The following is an 18,184-nucleotide window of genomic DNA, read 5'->3' as shown; positions in this document are numbered from 1 at the left end:
TGTTATGATTCATTACTGATGAACAAACATGAGAAGGAATTGTTTTATATATATATATATATATATATATATATATATATATATATAATTTATTGACACTAATATTGATGAAAATAGATCTAAATGTTATTATCCTCTGGCTTTTGCAGAGCTAATTCTAATAAAATAAGACTCTAATAAAGAACTCTAATTATGTGGTTCTTTAGTGAAGAAGTGTTTCTGAGAAAACTCACTATTTAACAAACTTTCTTAAAAACATGTTAATGAAGTGATTTTGGGAAACGAACCCAGAATGATCAGCACAGTAAAAAAGCCTGACCTGCTGCTTGACGGCTCTGATTTGAGCTGTTTTCAGCTCTCAGTTCTCCACATAAACCTGAAAACGTGTTGATGGTGTTTGAGTATTAGGCTCTCCTGAAGCTCCGACTCCTGACTGTTACAATAGAGATTCATCTTTTAGTCTTTCATTCAGTTTATTCATTAGTTTTCCTTCAGCTCATGATCCTCATTCATTCATGAAGCTTCAGAACACAAAACTCTCTTCTTATATTTACCGTTTCTTAATGATTTATTTCATATGTTCCTTCATGATCTGTTCCTGATTGACACTATATTAGTTAATAATAGTTATTATATCAGTTCATCTTTTAGTTCATATATCAGTTAATCTTAGTTATTATATGAGTTAATCTGTCTGTTCATTCTGTAAATGTACTTTATCTGATTTTAACTGCTGAAGGAATAAAAACAATTCCTTCTCATGTTTATTCATCAGTAATGAAGCATAACACATTATTCATTACTGATAATTACTATATTAGTTCATGAGTTGTTGATGCATAATTACTAGTTTACTAAGGAACCTTATTGTAAAGTGTTACCAATCATTTCTATAAGGGTTGAGTTTCTGCTGTAGGTTTACACTTTAACTGTTTAGCTGAACATCTTCATGGAGTTGTACTGAAAGCATTGAGTGACAGTTCAGTAGTGAAGGATGAAGAACTACAGTACAGATGAGAAAAGGAGATTCTGATAAGGAGATAAAGAGTTAAAAAGACTCAAATATTATAATTATAAAAGTGTTTCTCATTGAGATTTGACTAACTTTGTGTTTCGTTCTGTTTTTATTCCACAGTACGGTGGGTGAGTACATAACTATGTTTACTTCTTTCTCTGCTGGTAATGACTGATTTTAAACTCTTATCACATGAACTACATTCAATACAGACATACACAGAGAGAGAGAGAGAGAGAGAGAGAGAGAGAGAGAGAGAGAGAGAGAGAGAGAGAGAACACAGACAAATTGCAGAAAATTACAGTAGCATATAACATACTGAAATAGAAATGTCTAGTTCTATAATGTAACACTGTCAGTCTGTATCAGTTCCTCATATAGGAAATAAAGACCCCAGACAACAGTGCAGCATCATCCACATTCACTTTGATGAAGTCACTTTGACTTTATCATTTCCAGCTTTCTAATATTTACATATAACAATTCACTTATGATTCTGTACATGAAATCTTCACATTATATTATTCACTTCACAGCGCCGATCACGGAGAGAAGCACAGAGAGGTGAGTATAATTCAGTGTGTAATGCTTTTATTGTGATGTGCTGATTGTTGATGAAGAATGTTTGTGTTGTAAAGACTGAATGTATTTATCTGTACTGTGTGTTCAGAGTGTTCAGCTGAACATCATCAGCAGAAAGAGTTACTAACACACACTTCAGCTCTGTATGTATCACTATAGTGTAGAGCTCACAGCAGCCTGAGATGACTGAACACCATTAATAACACTGTTACCTCATTCACACACAGACTCACACACACTCACACACACACACACACACACACACACACACATCTGATCTACACACTGATACTGACAAATTACACAGTGAAGCTCACAGTTTCTCACACTGATTATCATTAATATAATCAGAAATTTGTGTTAGAATCATTTCCTTACATGAACTTTAATGGCAGAGTCACGTTTATATCAGCATTTATTTAATACTGTTCTATGAAGACAGTAATGTAGCTAATAAAGAAATATGATAACTGGTCAGCAGGATTTTAATACAAAGTTTATTGAACAGAATAACAGGTTACAGACAGTCAGAGAAGCAGCAGAGAGTCAGACTTATTGAGGAGAGAAACAGACTAACTTCTCAGAAGCTACAGAGCAGCAGATCTCAGACTTCAAACTAGCTTCATTTTTTGATCTTGTTAATTTGCAGTTTCACTTTTAGAGCTCATTAATTTTTCCTCTCAGACTGTAGAATATCAGACATAAAAACATTTTTTCTTCTTGGGTCCACTTAGAAAACATAAGCTGTTTTATGTATCAAAACAGTCATAATTCAGTTTTACATTATTTTTTTTTTTTATCTTTGCTTCATTACTTGGTTTTAAACAGGCTGTTTGTGTTACTGTGCCTTTAGGATTGATATCTGTAAATGAGTTCTGATTGGCCTGTATTGTGCCTCATTAAAAAAGCAGTGCAGGCTGAAACCCTCCTTATGCTTACTTCCTGCTGAATAGATGAATATATAAAAATGTGTTGGCTTTCGTGCCATGTATATACATATATATATATATATATATATATATATATGATGATAGGGGCTCTTTAAATGTCTATGCTGTCTCAGTGTATGTCTCACTGAAGTCCTAAATACTCCTTATTACTTGTGTGTGAATTAGTGGGACTAAACTTTTGTCTGCTGAGTAGACAAATATATGTAAATGTGTAAAAGGCATCATAAACACAGTGAACTTAAAATGGGCTGTATTTGAAGCTAGTTTCCATATATGGACTGTATGAACTGGAGAGTGAACAGTACATTTTGACAATTCAACACTGTTTCCAAACTACATTAAACTTTAATTAAAACAAATGATGAAAATGATGTTTTCTATGTGGGCTCTTTAAACATCTGCACATCTTCATGTCTTACTAAAGAAAATATGGATGTGATGTTTTGTCTTAGTATGTACTTTAAATATATGTTCTTATTTTCTCTCTAATCAGAGTCTCGAGTTCAGAGAGTCTACGTTTCTCAGGTGAGCACATTTTAATAAATTATAAAAATAAATATTAGCGTGAGTGAAGGCTGTTCAGTTTTCATTGTTCATTAAATTTATATTTGTTTAGTTATGAGTTACGTTAGTTGCTTCTTTTCTCTTTCATGGTGTTGAGTTGAGTGTTAGTACAGTGTTGATGCTGATCAGTGTTCTGTAAGTGATCATGATCCTCAGAAGCTGCAGAGCTGAACTATTTTAATTCCTCTTTTCTGATGCTGCGTTTCTGTGGATCTGTTATTCACTTCCCATGAACTCATGACTGATGAATGATTTATTATGAAAACTAAAAATATAAGATGAAAAAGCTCTTTTTCAGTTATTAATAAAATATTGTCTGTGATGATCACAGCACAGTGTCTGTAGTGTATCTGTCTTTCTCAGTCAGACTGTGTTTAAAGTGGCACAGCGGCAAACAGACAGTGTCCTTAATGTTCTCTAAACACAGGTTTTAAAATATGCTACCATTTTAAACACAATATCAGTTTAATCAGTTAAACTCATCAGAGTCTCTGCTGTTATTAATATCAGCTTTCAGTGATTCATACTGACACACCAACAGTGATTTAAACAGAGAAACAGTTATTGGTCATATAACATACAGAATGACATCATGTATGAAATCTTCACACTTTTTTATTCAGAGTGACAGAGAATGGACAGAAGAAGAGAGACTGAAAATGAAGGAATCTGCTCTGCTGACCGGTGAGTTTTAAAAGAGATACAACATTAAAATCAGTGACAGTTAAACCTGTTATATTCTAATATTATAGTGTGAGCAAGTTTCCCAAAAACATAAAAAAAAAATTATTATAATTAAAAGGTTTGGTCATAATATTTATATAATGCAGTGTTATGAAACTATCACATCACAGACTCTGTGTTTCACTGGTTTTGATATAAATTATTCAGATCTCTCTGCTGCAGTTTTAGAGAATCTTTCTCTGATAACTGTTTAACATCATCACTCTATTCTGTTAAAGGCCTGTTTTAGAGGATGTGATGATGATGTGACTTTGCTGATACTCCTTCAATCAGTTTTCATCACTATATTTATGTGTTTATTCCTATTTAAAGCATCTGAGTAGCTTAAAGGTGAACTCAAAACATATTTTAAAAATTCAGTGGTTGAGACGTAAACAAAATCATTCCGAGTGGTTTGATGTGAAATAGTTGATTGTATTGAAATTTACTGACTGATTTATTTACAGTGGTGGTGAAAAGAATCAGGGGTTGTGATGCTACAATGCAAGCATAGCAATTTACTTTACTATTTAAAACTTCCAGTGAACCCACACCTGTCTTCTGAGATTTTATATACAATGCTGATGATGGTAAAACAGTGGTAAATCTAAAGAAATACTTTTTTGGGGACATTAAAACTCCCTGCGTGTACCTCTCAACCATGAATAAATTGGGAAAAAAATGCATTTCAGGCCAAAATCTTCTCTCAAAACTATCGTTAATCAATGTCTCCGAAATTCGGCAGCATATTTGTAACCATTTCATGTTGTTTTAATGTATAAATCAGTCTGATGACTACCTGGATGTTAAATGTTAAATTAATGTGTTTGTCATAGAGTCACCAGGACTGAGCAAACTTCTTAAAGACAAAGAGAGTCTTCTAATGGAGAGAAATACACAACTGATGGAAAAAGACAAACAAATTCAAAAGAAAGAAAAACTTCTGAAAACAATCGCAGAGACACTTCAGATGAAGGACAAGATGCTGGAAGAGAAAGAAACACTTCTCAGAGAGACAAAAAGAAAACTAGAACAGATAAATGAAGAATGTGAGATGAATCAGAAACAGCTTAAAGATAAAGACTCACAACTGGAGAATCAGATCAAACTGCTGAGAGAGAAAGAGACTCTACTGGAGATCACAGTGAAAGAGGAGGAAAGCGGTAAAAAGCAGCTGGAGACTCTGAGAAAGGAACTGCAGGAGAAAGAACAACTTCTGACAGACAATGTAAAAACACTGCAGATGAAGGACAATGAATTAGAAGAGAAGGAGAAACTTCTCAGTGAAGTAAAAGATGAACTGAAACAAACAAAGAAATTAGAGGAGAATCACAGAATAAAAGTGGAAGAAATGGAGAAAAGACTTGTGGAGAAAGATGAAGAATTAAAAGAGACAAAACAAGAACTGAAAGATAAAAACACGATTATAAAAGAACATTTAGAGACTGTTGATAAGAGAGATTCATTATTAAAGGAAACTAATGAAAGATTAGAAAGTGTTAATAAACAGCTTAAAGATAAAGACTCACAACTGGAGAATCAGATCAAACTGCTGAGAGAGAAAGAGACTCTACTGGAGATCACAGTGAAAGAGGTGGAAAGCAGTAAAAAGCAGCTGGAGACTCTGAGAAAGGAACTGCCGGACAAGAGCAGCAAACTACAGGAGATGATGATCCTACTGGAACAACAGAAAACTGAAGTGAGTGAAAAAGACAAACAGCTTGAAGAAAAGGAGAGACTTCTAAGTGAGAGAAACACACAGCTAATGGAAAGAGACAAGCAGGTTGAGGAGAAAGACAGACTTCTAGAGGAGAGAAACAAGCAGCTGCAGGAGAGAACAGATCCAGACTCAGCAGCTCCAGCCAGGAGGAGAAGCAGCAAAGAGGGGAATCCTCCAGAAAGTGAGTAATTTTATTAAAATAATTAACAAAATGAATATGAAGGACGTCTATATTTATGTCATGCCTCATTTCTTTGTTCTTTTTGTTTTACAGTGAGTGGAGAATCCTCTACTTCAGCCTCTCCAGAGTCACTTCCTGTAGCAGAGCTCAGGCTGGTGCTGCTGGGGAGGACTGGATGTGGGAAGAGAGCAGCAGGAAACACCATCCTGGGCAGAGAGGAGAGGAGCCAGGCTGGAGCGTCTACAGTAAGGCAGCAGAGTGAGAGCAGACAGGAGGAGGTGGCTGGGAGGCAGGTGACTGTGGTGGACACTCCTGACTGGTTCTGTCCTGGACTCTCTCTGGAGGAGCTGAGACAGGACGTGGGACTCTGTGTCCATCTGTCTGCCCCAGGACCCCACGCCTTCCTCCTAGTCATACCAGTGAAGCAGTCTACAGGAGAGGAGAGAGGCATGCTGGAGAAAATGGAGGAGATTTTTGGAGAGAGATGTTGGAGGAACACCATGATCCTTTTCACTGTGACTGATGAAGTCCAAGAGAAGAACATTGAAGAGTTTATCCAGTCAGGAAAGCAGGAGGTCCAGAGGCTTGTAGAGAAATGTGGGAACAGGTTTCACTGTCTCAGCATTAAGGAGAGTGGAGATGGTTCTCAAACCTCAGAGCTGCTGGAGAAGATCGAGAAGATGGTGAAGGGAAACAGAGAGAAATTCTACAGCAGTGAGATCTACCTGGAGACACAATCTCAGATCAGAACAATGGAGACAAATATTATGAAGGCAAGAGAAGAAACTAAGGCAAAGGAAGTGAGAAAAATGAAAGAAAAACTAGAAAAGGAGGTGCAGAAGTCCCTGAGAAAGATAGAGGGATCCATACAGGAGCATAAAGGAGAGATAAAACCACTGAATGACCGAACAACTGAGCTAGAAAGAAGAAGGAAAGAAGAGAGGGATGAAGAGAAAAAGAGAGAACTGGAACGAGAGCTGGAAAGAGAGTTAGAGAGAAGAACAGAAATAGATGAAAAGGTGAAGAAACTAAAAGAAAAGAGAGAGCGGGAGAGGAGAGAGATGGAGGAGAGACACAGACAGGAGATGGAGGAGATCAGGGAGACGTATGAAGGAGAAGCCAGAATGGAGGCAGAGAGGAACCTCATGAAGATCATCCTGCCTGAACTCCAGAGAAACATTTTGGCCTCAAAGTCAAAGATGCAGGAAGAGTTCAGCAGACAGATGGAGGAGAAGGACAGAGAGCTGGAGAAACTGAGACTCAGAGTGAGAGAACTTAGTAGTACTTTACTTGAGGAGGTCCATAAATATACAGGAGGAGCTGCCCAGGAGCAGAAGGAGGTCAGTAGGAGACTCTCAACATGCTGAGAGAGCTCCTCTACTGCTGGACATACAGACTGGATAGAACAGGCTGGGTGGGTTTAAACACTGCCTGTTACAGTAAAACTGCTGATATTATGATTTATGTACATACAGTGTTACTATTATTCATAATACAAGATGCAGATGCTGCTCATTCGGGGTGTAATGATACACTCTGCTCAAGATTCGATTTTCTTATGATACTTTAAACAAAATTTGAATGGATAAAAATTTTGAACAACATTCATTTTTTACTTCTGAAGTGTAAACAATGCAAAATAAAGCACATTGGACCTGATCAGTTCCATGTGCTGTGCCCTGCAGGTCATTTTTGGGGTCTCAATCAATGGCCCTTGCTCCCACCTTTTCTGTTTCCTTCACAATGTTGGACTTAGGAGAGATAAGGGACATGTCTTATACCAAACACAGTCTGAGATCATGTCTCATTTTCACATATGGAAAGGTGAAAAAATAGCTTCAACTAAACTAAAAATCATTAAAGATGTATGTATATTCAGTCACATATATGCAGAGTTATGTGTTTTCCCTCATACCATTCCTCTTTACCTGTTTCTTTCAAATATACACCTAAACTGAGTTTTAAATCTAGTAATCACAGTGATGCACACACAGAGAATTGGAAAGCAAACAAGTAATGAGTGACACTCTGGGTGCGGTGGGGGCTGTTTTCAGAGGTTTCAGAAGTTTCACAATATCCTCAGCATCACTGATGTCAAAGCCGTCCAGAGTATCGATTTATATCGATCGATGTACCTCTGTACTCACAAGAGCTGCCATTGTGGCTGCTTGTTGTTCGAGATAGCGTTCAAGCATTTCTAGTGAGTTATTTCATTGTGTGATGACATCCATGATGAGTTTCTGTGGTGGGATCTGTAGCAGTTCCTGTTAAGCCACGGGCACTTCAGTGGAAGAAGGCGACTATGCGTCTCACTTGACTGAGCAATCGATTGACATGATTTGCACTTAGGCCTGCTTGGGAAGCAAGATTTAAATAGTGGGCAAAACACTTACAACGCTAGCCCAGCCTCTTTCACTGCTACCTCCATATTGCGTGCATTGTCCATAACAACAGCAATGTTGTGATTAGTTCCGAATCCAAAAGTTCAACACCTCAGCTATGTTTAGCCCAGTGTGTGACTCAAAAAGAGAGTTTGGAGTATGATGCTCACCATTTCCCACTCTACAGTGATCAAATGTGCCGTTGTAGTGACACAGCTCTGGAAAGCTGTGTCCACCCGTCTGTTGTTATTGCTTTGCCGTCTGCCTCTTTCAAAGTTTGCATCACCTTTGCTTTTGTTTTATTGTACAGGGCTGGTAAAAGTGTGACTGAAGTGTGGATGTGATTGGATGCTGTACTTGGGCTCCAGCCTTCCAACTAGAAGCAGAAATCTATAATTATCGACTTCAGAAAAGAGCCTCATGTCCTTCGCAATAATAACACCAATGCAACTGGTTATTTCTTGGGCTCTTATGCTAGATTGTGGAAGTGGGGCTGCAAAAGCACTTTGTAGAGATGTTTGGCCTTTGAGCACTTTTTTCCTCGCAGGCAGTGGCAGGAGCTTTTCACTGTGATTGAGCTGTAAATGCTGTATTATATTTGTTGTGGTAGCTGTTTAGTAGGCCACGGTTTTTGCCCTGTTGTTATTTTTGTTTTGGGAAACGGTAAAACCAAAATGTTGCCACACCTCGGATTTAAAACACGACGGAGCAACCTCAATCTCAGATACACCTTCACCAGTTTCCATGGCAGAATGGAAGAAGCTGCAAGGCTATTCATGAGGCTAAAGACTGTGGCGTATGGGAGCATAACATATGATGTGCTGGTGTGGGTAAAATCGATTGCACAATCTGGTGTTTAAATAATGCAATTGCATTAGATGGCATAATAAACAGCACACACTTGATATCGTCCATTACCACAATGCACATCATCACATATTTGCATTGTGATATGTCACAATGTATCGTTACACTCCTACTGCTCATCTATCAGCTTCTGACAATCTCTATCATTAAGTCACATCAGTTACACTAGTTTAAAGGAGTTCACTGCAGTTTACTGTATAATCTGCATGACCGATAAAATCTTTTACTTAAATGTGATTTACAAACAAAAGTTTCTGCACAATCACATTTGGATATCACTCCAGGCTGAGTCCAGCAGGTCAATGTGAAACTGTTTGTGCACCATTTTATCTGCATCTTAGGTCTTTATATTGAACATCAGTCACATTAGTGGCTCAACTGCTGTGAACTGAAACACTAAAGCAGTGAGTGGATTCAGTGCTGTTTTCACTGTATTAATGTAGTAATAACACTAAACACTGATCAGGCACTTGACTCTGAATGTACTTCTCACTGCAGTCTTTTGTAAGCTTTAGAGTATCAGACCAATAAGTGCTCTTCATCAATATGGATTTTTTAATGTTCATAATCAAGCTGGACAAGTTATTATTGTGATTATGATGGTCTTGTACCATTCTGCTGGTAGTTTTTCCCACTTCTCTACTGCAAACTTTTCAAGCTCTTGGATGTTTGCAGGGTGTCCCTTCCCTGTGACAGATTTCAGCTGTCTCTTAAAATTTTTAATGGGATTGAGATCAGGATTCATTGCTGACCAGTTTAAAATAGTCCACTTCTTCTTTTGCAACGATTCTACTTTTTGATGTGTGCTTTGGGTCTTTATCATGCTGGAGGACCCATAATCCCTGACCCAAACCTAGCTTTCTTACAGTAGGTAGCACATTTCGCTCTAAAATGCCTTCGTAATCTTCTGATTTCATTATTCCTTTAATCCAGTTGAGGCCTCCAGTTTCTGAGGCAGCAAAATTACCCCGCAACATTATGGACTGACCACCAAGTTTGACTGTAGGCAGTGTCCTTTTGCTTTCAAGCTTCATTTAATTTCATTTCATATAAACAAACTGCTGGTCCGCATTGCCAGAGAGCTCTATTTTCATTTCGTCAGTCCACAACACATTTGCCCAAAAGGACTGTGGTTGGTTTAGGTTAATTTTGACAAAAATCAATCTTGCCTTCTTATATATTTCTTTCAGCAATGGAGTCTTCCTTGTCCTTCATTCATGAAGTCTTTGGTGTGTGGCGTATGGTACAGATTGAAACCATCACGCCAGATTGCTCCAGGTCTGCCTTTAGCTTTTTGGATATTAATCATGGTTTTTTTTCACACCAACCTTTGAGGACTCACTGATTTTCCTCTTTGACCCACATCTTAGGAGGTTCTTAATAGTTCCATGAGCAATAAAGTTCCTAATTACATTACACACTGTTGAAACAGGGATGGCGAGGACTTTGGAGATGGCCTTGTACCCTTCACCATTCTTGGGCTTAGAGACAGTAGCACTTCTGATGCTCTCAGACAGCTCTTGTGTCTTCAGCATTGTGAAAAGGGATCAGAGAAAGTAAAGAGGCCTTTTTACCATTCATTGGTTAAATGAAGTCATGTGAGCCCTCATTTATCACAGGTGATTCTAATTTCCAATTTATCACAGGTGAGCCTAATCTTGTCTAATCTGAAAGGAATTCATCAATAGGGTGCCAATAATTCTGTCATATCTATATTTCTATTTTTATGCTTTTTGACCCTCTATTGCTTTTATTTGTTTCACAACATGTTTTTATTTTTGTAGATATTGTACATTATGTACTTACAATTCAGGGGTGCCAATAATGGTGGACAGAACTGTATGTCTGAACAAACTATTTTATTTTGATATTAGACACATTTAAAACTTTCACACAACTTCTATTGAACTTGTACTTTCTTTTCTTGTTCTATGATACAGTTTTGTTGTATGAATTTCTGCTACAGATCAGAGCAAAATCATCTGAAATGATAAAACCACATTCATTGTTGAGGTGAAAATCTCACTAGTCCAGCTAGTGTTGTGGCTACACACAGTGCTGTCTGTTCAAGTAAGAGCTCCACTACATCTGCACTTTAATTTCTCAAGACCAAATCACTGCCCAAATATGTAGTGATCATGAGAAAACAGCAGAGTGACATCAGATCTCAGATCTCTTTCTCTGTGGAGGAAACACTGTTAGAACTCTGCTTCCATCTCATGGACTAACAAAGCAACAGCAGCAATATGTGTTAAATGGACAAAGCTCAGTTCAGTGCTGAGAGAAAACATTACAAATAAAACTAATTAAACTAATATTGCAGCATTTAACTGCTGCTGTTAAGAACACTGTTGAAAACTGCTGTGTGTGTGTTTAGTACAATGATGAATCTTCAGAGTGTTTAGATTTGACAGCTCTGGGGGAGATCAGAGAGAAATTCATGTGAAAAGCATAAATATGGAGGATTCAGAGTCTCCAGAGCATCTGATCAGCTTTCCAGTGACTGTAGACACACACACACACACACACACACACACACACACACACACACACACACACACACACACTCACATTCTAATATCAGAGTTGAGCTCTTTCCCTATTATTGTTACTTACACCAATCAGGCATAACATTATGACCACCCCCTTGTTTCTACACTCATTGTCCATTTTATCAGCTCCACTTACTATATAGGTGCACTTTGTAGTTCTACAATTACAGACTGTAGTCCATCTGTTTCTCTGCATACTTTGTTAGCCCCCTTTTACCCTGTTCTTCAGTGGTCAGGACCCCCATGGACCCCCACAGAGCAGGTACTATTTGGGTGGTGGATCATTCTCAGCACTGCAGTAACACTGACGTTGTGGTGGTGTGTTAGTGTGTGTTGCGCTGGTCTGAGTGGATCAGACACCTCAGTGTCACTGCTGGACTGAGAATAGTCCACCAACCAAAAATATCCAGCCAATAGTGTCCAGTGGGCAGCGTCCTGTGACCACTGATGAAGGACTAGAGGATGACCAACACAAACTGTGCAGCAGCAGATGAGCTATCGTCTCTGACTTTACATCGACAAGGTGAACTGACAAGGTAGGAGTGTCTAATAGAGTGGACACAGTGTTTAAAAACTCCAGCAGAGCTGCTGTGTTTGATCCACTCATACCAGCACAACACACACTAACACACCACCAGCACGTCAGTGTTACTGCAGTGCTGAGAATGATCCACCACCCAAATAGTACCTGCTCTGTGAGGGTCCATGGGGGTCCTGACCACTGAAGAACAGGGTAAAAGTGGGCTGGAATGTGATTAACTTTTAATGTTGACTGCAGGCATTTTCTGGAGTTTAATATAAAGTAAATTTTACTGTAGAGACATTTGAAGGTATAATTTAAAGATTAAAATGTGACTGAAATATAAACTGTATATGAAATGATTATCTTTCTGCAGTTATGTTTTATGGCACCAGAAACTAACAATACAAACACAATTTCTCTTCTCATGACAACTCATAACAACAAGCTGATGCACAATTACTTCAAAACTCTGTTTTTAAAGATAGAATGAAAATAAATTGGTCTATTACACATTTAATGGAGCAGCAGGGTGAACTAAGTGAAACGTTCACATAACAGACAGTGGGACACAAACATAATTGGAATTCATTAGTTAATTAGGATTGTAATTAAATATCCTGGCTTTAATATAATAAGACCTGTTATATGCCATGGTCTTCATAGCATGTTGTGCTTAAAAACATGATAATATATATTTATGATATATTTTCTTTAAACACACTTTACCTAACATTTTCAGCAAAACTGGGACATCTAATCATAAAATGTGATCTGTTCTTCATCTCAGTCACAAGTACAGACAAACACACTGTGTTCACACATTAAATCAGTGTGTTCAAATGATCTTCACCCAGTAATCTCAGTATTATGATCTATTTGAATGAATGAGGGTCTGTTGAGTCTCTTTATCTGTGATTTCAGTCAGAAACACGACAGAATCAGCAGGAGGAGATGCTAACAGCTGAAATTAGCTAATAATAAGAAAAATTAGCAGCATGGTAAGCAGATGTTAATCATTTATAGGATGGTTTCAATATAACAAATAAGCTACAGAGTGAATATATAGAAAATGACCTTTTAATTCATGTTTTTTAGACATTTAACCCCCCATAAGCCCCATTTTGGGGGAAATTATCTGGTATTTTGGGTGCCATTATCTGACATATCTAACAGAAATTTGATATCTTTATGAATTTGATTATTTTGTTATAAGAAATTTACTTAGCGCCTGCAAATTCTGTAATCTTTTGTAATTAGCGTAAGGTGTTTTGTATTGATTTTATTTCCTCTTGGATAAAAGTCAACTGTGCATTTTGCAAAATGAAGGCTTTGGGTCCTAGAGGTTAAACTTTGTAGTGAATGTTAAGAAAAGATCTTTTATATACACATTACTTTTCCTAAAATGCACATTTTTAGTGGTAAAATTGTTTAATGCTGTGATGATTTAAGCATATAGATTGTACAGCATTACTACTTCTGACAGCTGTAGATCAGACATGTACAATATTCCACAGAAATATTAAATAATCCTTTCTGTGTAGAGTTTGCATGTTCTGAGTGTGTGTGTGTCTGCCCTGTGATGGGTTGCCTTCTGCCCAATGAGTGCTGGGATATAAATTGTACAGCATTACTACAGAACTCTATATTCACTAATATGATAAAGACACTATTTCCACTCAGTCTAAAGCTACATAAACATCACCTTTGGGCTCTTAAATGATTTCTGTGAATTCATGTTTGTGGAAGAAAATAATAATGAAACACTACAAATAAAATCACCACAAATGACTAAAAATGAGCCGAAGTAATGGAGGATCCAGTCTCCTCTGCAAACAAATTCCAACAAAGCAGGAGCTGAACACATGATTAGATGTTTGACTGAGATCAGTTGAATAAACAAACAGAATCAGTTGCTTCTGCCTGTTTGGAATGAAAACCTGCAGCCACATTGGCCCCTTGCTGAGAAGACTGGACACTCCTGGACTAAAGAATCACTGCACAAATGTGTTCATGATGCACTGTGGTGTGTGTGTGTGTGTGTGTGTGTGTGTGTGTGTGTGTGTGTGTGTGTGTGTGTGTGTGTGTGAGACGTGGTGGAGTCTCTGTGTGTGTGTGTGTGTGTGTGTGTGTGTGTGTGTGTGTGTGTGTGTGAGACTGTGTGTGTGAGTCTCTGTGTGTGTGTGGTGTGTGTGTGGTGTGTGTGCGTGTGTGTGCGTGTGTGTGTGTGTGAGTGTGTGTGAGTGTGTGTGTGCGCAACATGATCCTATTTTCTAGTCCATGTTAATATTCTTGCTGCTGCATTTTGCACAAGTTGTAATTTGTTGGTTGTACTTGCAGGAAATCCTATGAACAAATCATTACAGTAGTCAAGTTGAGAAAACACAAACGCATGTATCAGTTTATTAGCATCCTGCAGACAGACACAAGGTTCAACTCATGCTGTATTCCTTAAATGATAGAGAGCAGTTTTAGTAATGTTATTAATATGTGCTTTAAAAGTTAAATCAGAGTCTAGAGTTACACCAAGATTCCTAACTTCAGTTTTTATTTGTGGAGCCAGATTTCCAAGTCTTTCATACACCTTTTTCCTCTTTGCTTCACTACTAATTATAATTGTGTATAATTGTATACGCGTTAATGTCTGTTATAACCTTCAAATAAAACATAATAAATGTCTTTTAAAAGCTGTATATGTCTGTGTTTATTCTATGCAAAAATGGCAAAACCTTAAGCTTTTAATGATCTTAAGAACAAATAAAGAAACAGGCAAAGTAATTTAGCCTGTGACAGCTTTTCCCTTTGAGTCCTTTAAATGCTGAAGTCTTGTTTGTAAACTTAGTCATTTACAGAAAGAAGAGTCAGTATTGTCCCAATGAGTATTGATGGCTTTAAACTGTTGAGAAACTTTGCCAAGCTAGTTTGTGTTTAATGTGAGACCAAATATTTTCTAACCCCTTAAACAGCCAGAACCCACTGACCCAGTTTTGCTACATACTTTTATAACATAAGAATAACTCAGCCTATTTGCATTGTAGTCCATGTAGTAACTGAATAAGACGACTAATTTGTAAAAAGAAAAATGTCACCATGCCAGTGTTTGCATGGCTGCTGCTGCCGTTGGTTACTATGAGACACAGAATGACATTTTTCCAACACCAACAACAAAACCACCAAAAAACAGTAAAGACTCACCACTGAATTTTATAGTAGCTGTGATTATGTAGACCAGAATTATGGAATTAAGAAACTAATTTAAAAATAAGACAGAAAAGAAGAAATGATTAAATCTAGGAATGTGTTTTATAGTGATGACAAAGACAAATATGACTGCAGCAGTTCAGCTCATATAAAACCTTTATTGTACAATTGTTTTCTGAATTACAAACAAAGCAAATATATAAAAGGTAAAGGTGAAGATTAGCAGAAGACAAACTAAACAGATCACAGTAGATCTTTCCTCTTCACTCTAGGGGCTGGAGCAGCTGTTATCATTCAAATGACTGATTCTGTTGTGCATTAACTCATTGGTCTGATTTAGTGTTCAGAATGAGATCAATCAAAAATACATTAGTACAGTAACATACTGTATAATCACAATAAAAAAGATACAGTTACACTGTGGTAATACAGTAACATACTGCATAATCACAATAAACCCAGATACAGTTACACTGCAGTAATACAGTAACATACTGTATAATCACAATAAAAAAGATACAGTTACACTGCAGTAATACAGTAACATACTGTATAATCACAATAAACCCAGATACAGTAACACTTCAGTAATACAGTAACATACTGTATAATCACAATAAACCCAGATACAGTAACACTGCAGTAATACAGTAACATACTGTATAATCACAATAAACCCAGATACAGTAACACTGCAGTAATACAGTAACATACTGTATAATCACAGTACAGTGAAATACAGTAACACTGCAGGGAAAATTCACTCATCCTGGTTTCTCTCTATCAGTTTATTCAGTGCATCTGCTATGACTGGTAGTCGGTCAGGAGCTCTCACTGATCTGACCGAGTGATTATAACTGGATCACTGAGTGTTCCCCAAAGCAGCCGCTGTGTTAACCTGCTAAACGGTCCTCTAGTGTCCTCCTGACGGTCAACTCCTATTACTGTGATTCCCTCTCTGACTCCCTCTCTGAGTCTCTGTCTCAGTGTTTCCATCTCTCTCTCTTTTTCATCCATCCTACAATCAAACTCTTTCTGTTTCTTTGTCATGAGTTCCCAGATTCTCTGCTGGAGTTCAGGCAGGATGATCTTCCTGAAGTTCCTCTCTGCCTCCATTCTGGCTTCTCCTTCATAGGTCTCCTTGATCTCCTCCATCTCCTGCCTGTGTCTCTCCTCCATCTCTCTCCTCTCCTTTTCAGTCTCTTCTTTCAGTCTCTCCAGCTCCAACTGAACCTCATTCCTCTGCTGAATCTCTCTCTCCACCTCTCTCTCCAGCTCTACCTTTCTCTTCTCATCTCTTTCCTCTTTTAACATTCCCTCTAGTTTAGTTATTCGCTCTTCATGCTGAGTTATCTTTGTATGATAGTCAGCAGTTGATTCTGTAAACTTTATTAAAGTCTCCTGTTCACATCTCTCCAGTTTCTCTCTAGTTTCTCTTTCTTGTCTCTCTCTCATCTCCTCTCTTTCTCTAACAATTCTTCTCTCTATCTCTCTGATCTGAGATTCTGTCTCCAGGTAGATCTCACTGCTGTAGAATTTCTCTCTGTTTCCTTCCACCATCTTCTCTATCTTCTCCAGCAGCTCTGAGATTTGAGAACCATCTCCACTCTCCTTAATGCTGAGACAGTGAAACCTGTTCCCACATTTCTCTACAAGTCTCTGGACCTCCTGGTTTCCTGACTGGATAAACTCTTCAATGTTCTTCTCTTGGACTTCATCAGTAACAGTGAAAAGGATCATGGTGTTCCTCCAACATCTCTCTCCAAAGATCTCCTCCATTTTCTCCAGCATGCCTCTCTCCTCTCCTGTAGACTGCTTCACTGGTATGACTAGGAGGAAGGCGTGGGGTCCTGGGGCAGACAGATGGACACAGAGTCCCACGTCCTGTCTCAGCTCCTCCAGAGAGAGTCCAGGACAGAACCAGTTAGGCGTGTCCACCACAGTCACCTGCCTCCCAGCCACCTCCCCCTGTCTGCTCTCACTCTGCTGCCTCACTGTAGACACTCCAGCCTGGCTCCTCTCCTTTCTGCCCAGGATGGTGTTTCCTGCTGCTCTCTTCCCACATCCAGTCCTTCCCAGCAGCACCAGCCTGAGCTCTGCTACAGGAACTGACTCTGGAGAGGCTTCAGTAGAGGATTCTCCACTCACTGTGAATCAACAGGGAATGAAGAAATGATGTTAGTGTATGTGGATATTATTCTCTGAATATTTATAAAATAAACACATGAAAATGTATTTATTTACTATCTGGAGGAAGTCCTTCTTTACTGTTTCTTCTCCTGAGTGGTGCTGCTGAGTCTGGAGTCTCTCCACTGACTATAAAACAGAAGAATCAGACATAATGGACATTAGATACAGTGTGTCGACAGTATAAATTATTAAATTCACATATAGGTTATACTGTGCCTGCATAATATTTTGATGTTATCATTAAATTATTATAAAACTTCTTATCATAAAACAATTGACAGTTTTTGTTTAAATTCTTATTAAACACACATTTTCTGAAGTCCACATTCTAATGCATCACCTCCACTGTGTGATTAGCGTTTCATAGTGATATATGTTGTAATTTTATGCAATCTTAGTTGTTACTTACAGTCTGGAGGTCTAATGTCTTTGCTGTTTCTCTTCCTGGCTGGAGCTGCTGAGTCTGGATCTGTTCTCTCCTGCAGCTGCTTGTTTCTCTCCTCTAGAAGTCTGTCTTTCTCCTCAACCTGCTTGTCTCTTTCCATTAGCTGTGTGTTTCTCTCACTTAGAAGTCTCTCCTTCTTCAAGCTGTTTGTCTTTTCACTCACTTCAGTTTTCTGTTGTTCCAGTAGGATCATCATCTCCTGTAGTTTGCTGCTCTGTCCTGCAGTTCCTTACTCAGAGTCTCCAGCTGCTTTTTACTGCTTTCCACCTCCTTCACTGTGATCTCCAGTAGAG

The 18,184-nt window shown here is 38.1% G+C and overlaps 2 protein-coding genes across 2 annotated transcripts; one reads left to right on the top strand and one right to left on the bottom strand.

Moving 5' to 3' along the window:
• Positions 1–1,561: 1,561 nt before the first annotated feature.
• Positions 1,562–7,158, top strand: LOC118800467 (trichohyalin-like). The gene is made up of 5 exons (XM_036560711.1): positions 1,562–1,579; positions 3,041–3,072; positions 3,735–3,795; positions 4,671–5,735; positions 5,829–7,158. The coding sequence occupies exons 3-5, from the start codon at positions 3,771–3,773 to the stop codon at positions 7,100–7,102; spliced, it is 2,364 nt and encodes a 787-aa protein (XP_036416604.1). The 5' UTR covers positions 1,562–1,579; positions 3,041–3,072; positions 3,735–3,770; the 3' UTR covers positions 7,103–7,158.
• An 8,702-nt stretch (positions 7,159–15,860) lies between these two features.
• On the bottom strand, positions 15,861–18,077 carry LOC118800470 (GTPase IMAP family member 9-like). The gene is made up of 3 exons (XM_036560716.1): positions 17,856–18,077; positions 17,501–17,572; positions 15,861–17,403 (listed from the first exon to the last, which is right to left on the bottom strand). The coding sequence occupies exons 1-3, from the start codon at positions 17,989–17,991 to the stop codon at positions 16,088–16,090; spliced, it is 1,524 nt and encodes a 507-aa protein (XP_036416609.1). The 5' UTR covers positions 17,992–18,077; the 3' UTR covers positions 15,861–16,087.
• Between the last annotated feature and the right edge of the window lie 107 nt (positions 18,078–18,184).

Source organism: Colossoma macropomum, unplaced genomic scaffold, assembly GCF_904425465.1.
Source record: "Colossoma macropomum unplaced genomic scaffold, Colossoma_macropomum, whole genome shotgun sequence".
Taxonomy (NCBI): Eukaryota; Metazoa; Chordata; class Actinopteri; order Characiformes; family Serrasalmidae; genus Colossoma; species Colossoma macropomum.
Note: the sequence above shows the minus strand (reverse complement) of the source record. Positions and strands in the feature narration are given on the sequence as shown.

What these genes read in the sequence shown, in the direction of transcription:
- LOC118800467 (XM_036560711.1), top strand. Translation starts at nt 3,771, where the DNA reads ATGAAGGAATCTGCTCTGCTGACCG. An exon ending in GGAATCTGCTCTGCTGACCG is followed by an intron (nt 3,796 to 4,670) that starts GTGAGTTTTAAA and finishes TGTTTGTCATAG; the next exon opens with AGTCACCAGGACTGAGCAAA. An exon ending in AGAGGGGAATCCTCCAGAAA is followed by an intron (nt 5,736 to 5,828) that starts GTGAGTAATTTT and finishes TTTGTTTTACAG; the next exon opens with TGAGTGGAGAATCCTCTACT.
- LOC118800470 (XM_036560716.1), bottom strand. Translation starts at nt 17,991, where the DNA reads ATGGAAAGAGACAAGCAGGTTGAGGAGAAAGACAGACTTCTAGAGGAG. An exon ending in AGACATTAGACCTCCAGACT is followed by an intron (nt 17,573 to 17,855) that starts GTAAGTAACAAC and finishes TCTGTTTTATAG; the next exon opens with TCAGTGGAGAGACTCCAGAC. An exon ending in AGAAGGACTTCCTCCAGATA is followed by an intron (nt 17,404 to 17,500) that starts GTAAATAAATAC and finishes GTTGATTCACAG; the next exon opens with TGAGTGGAGAATCCTCTACT.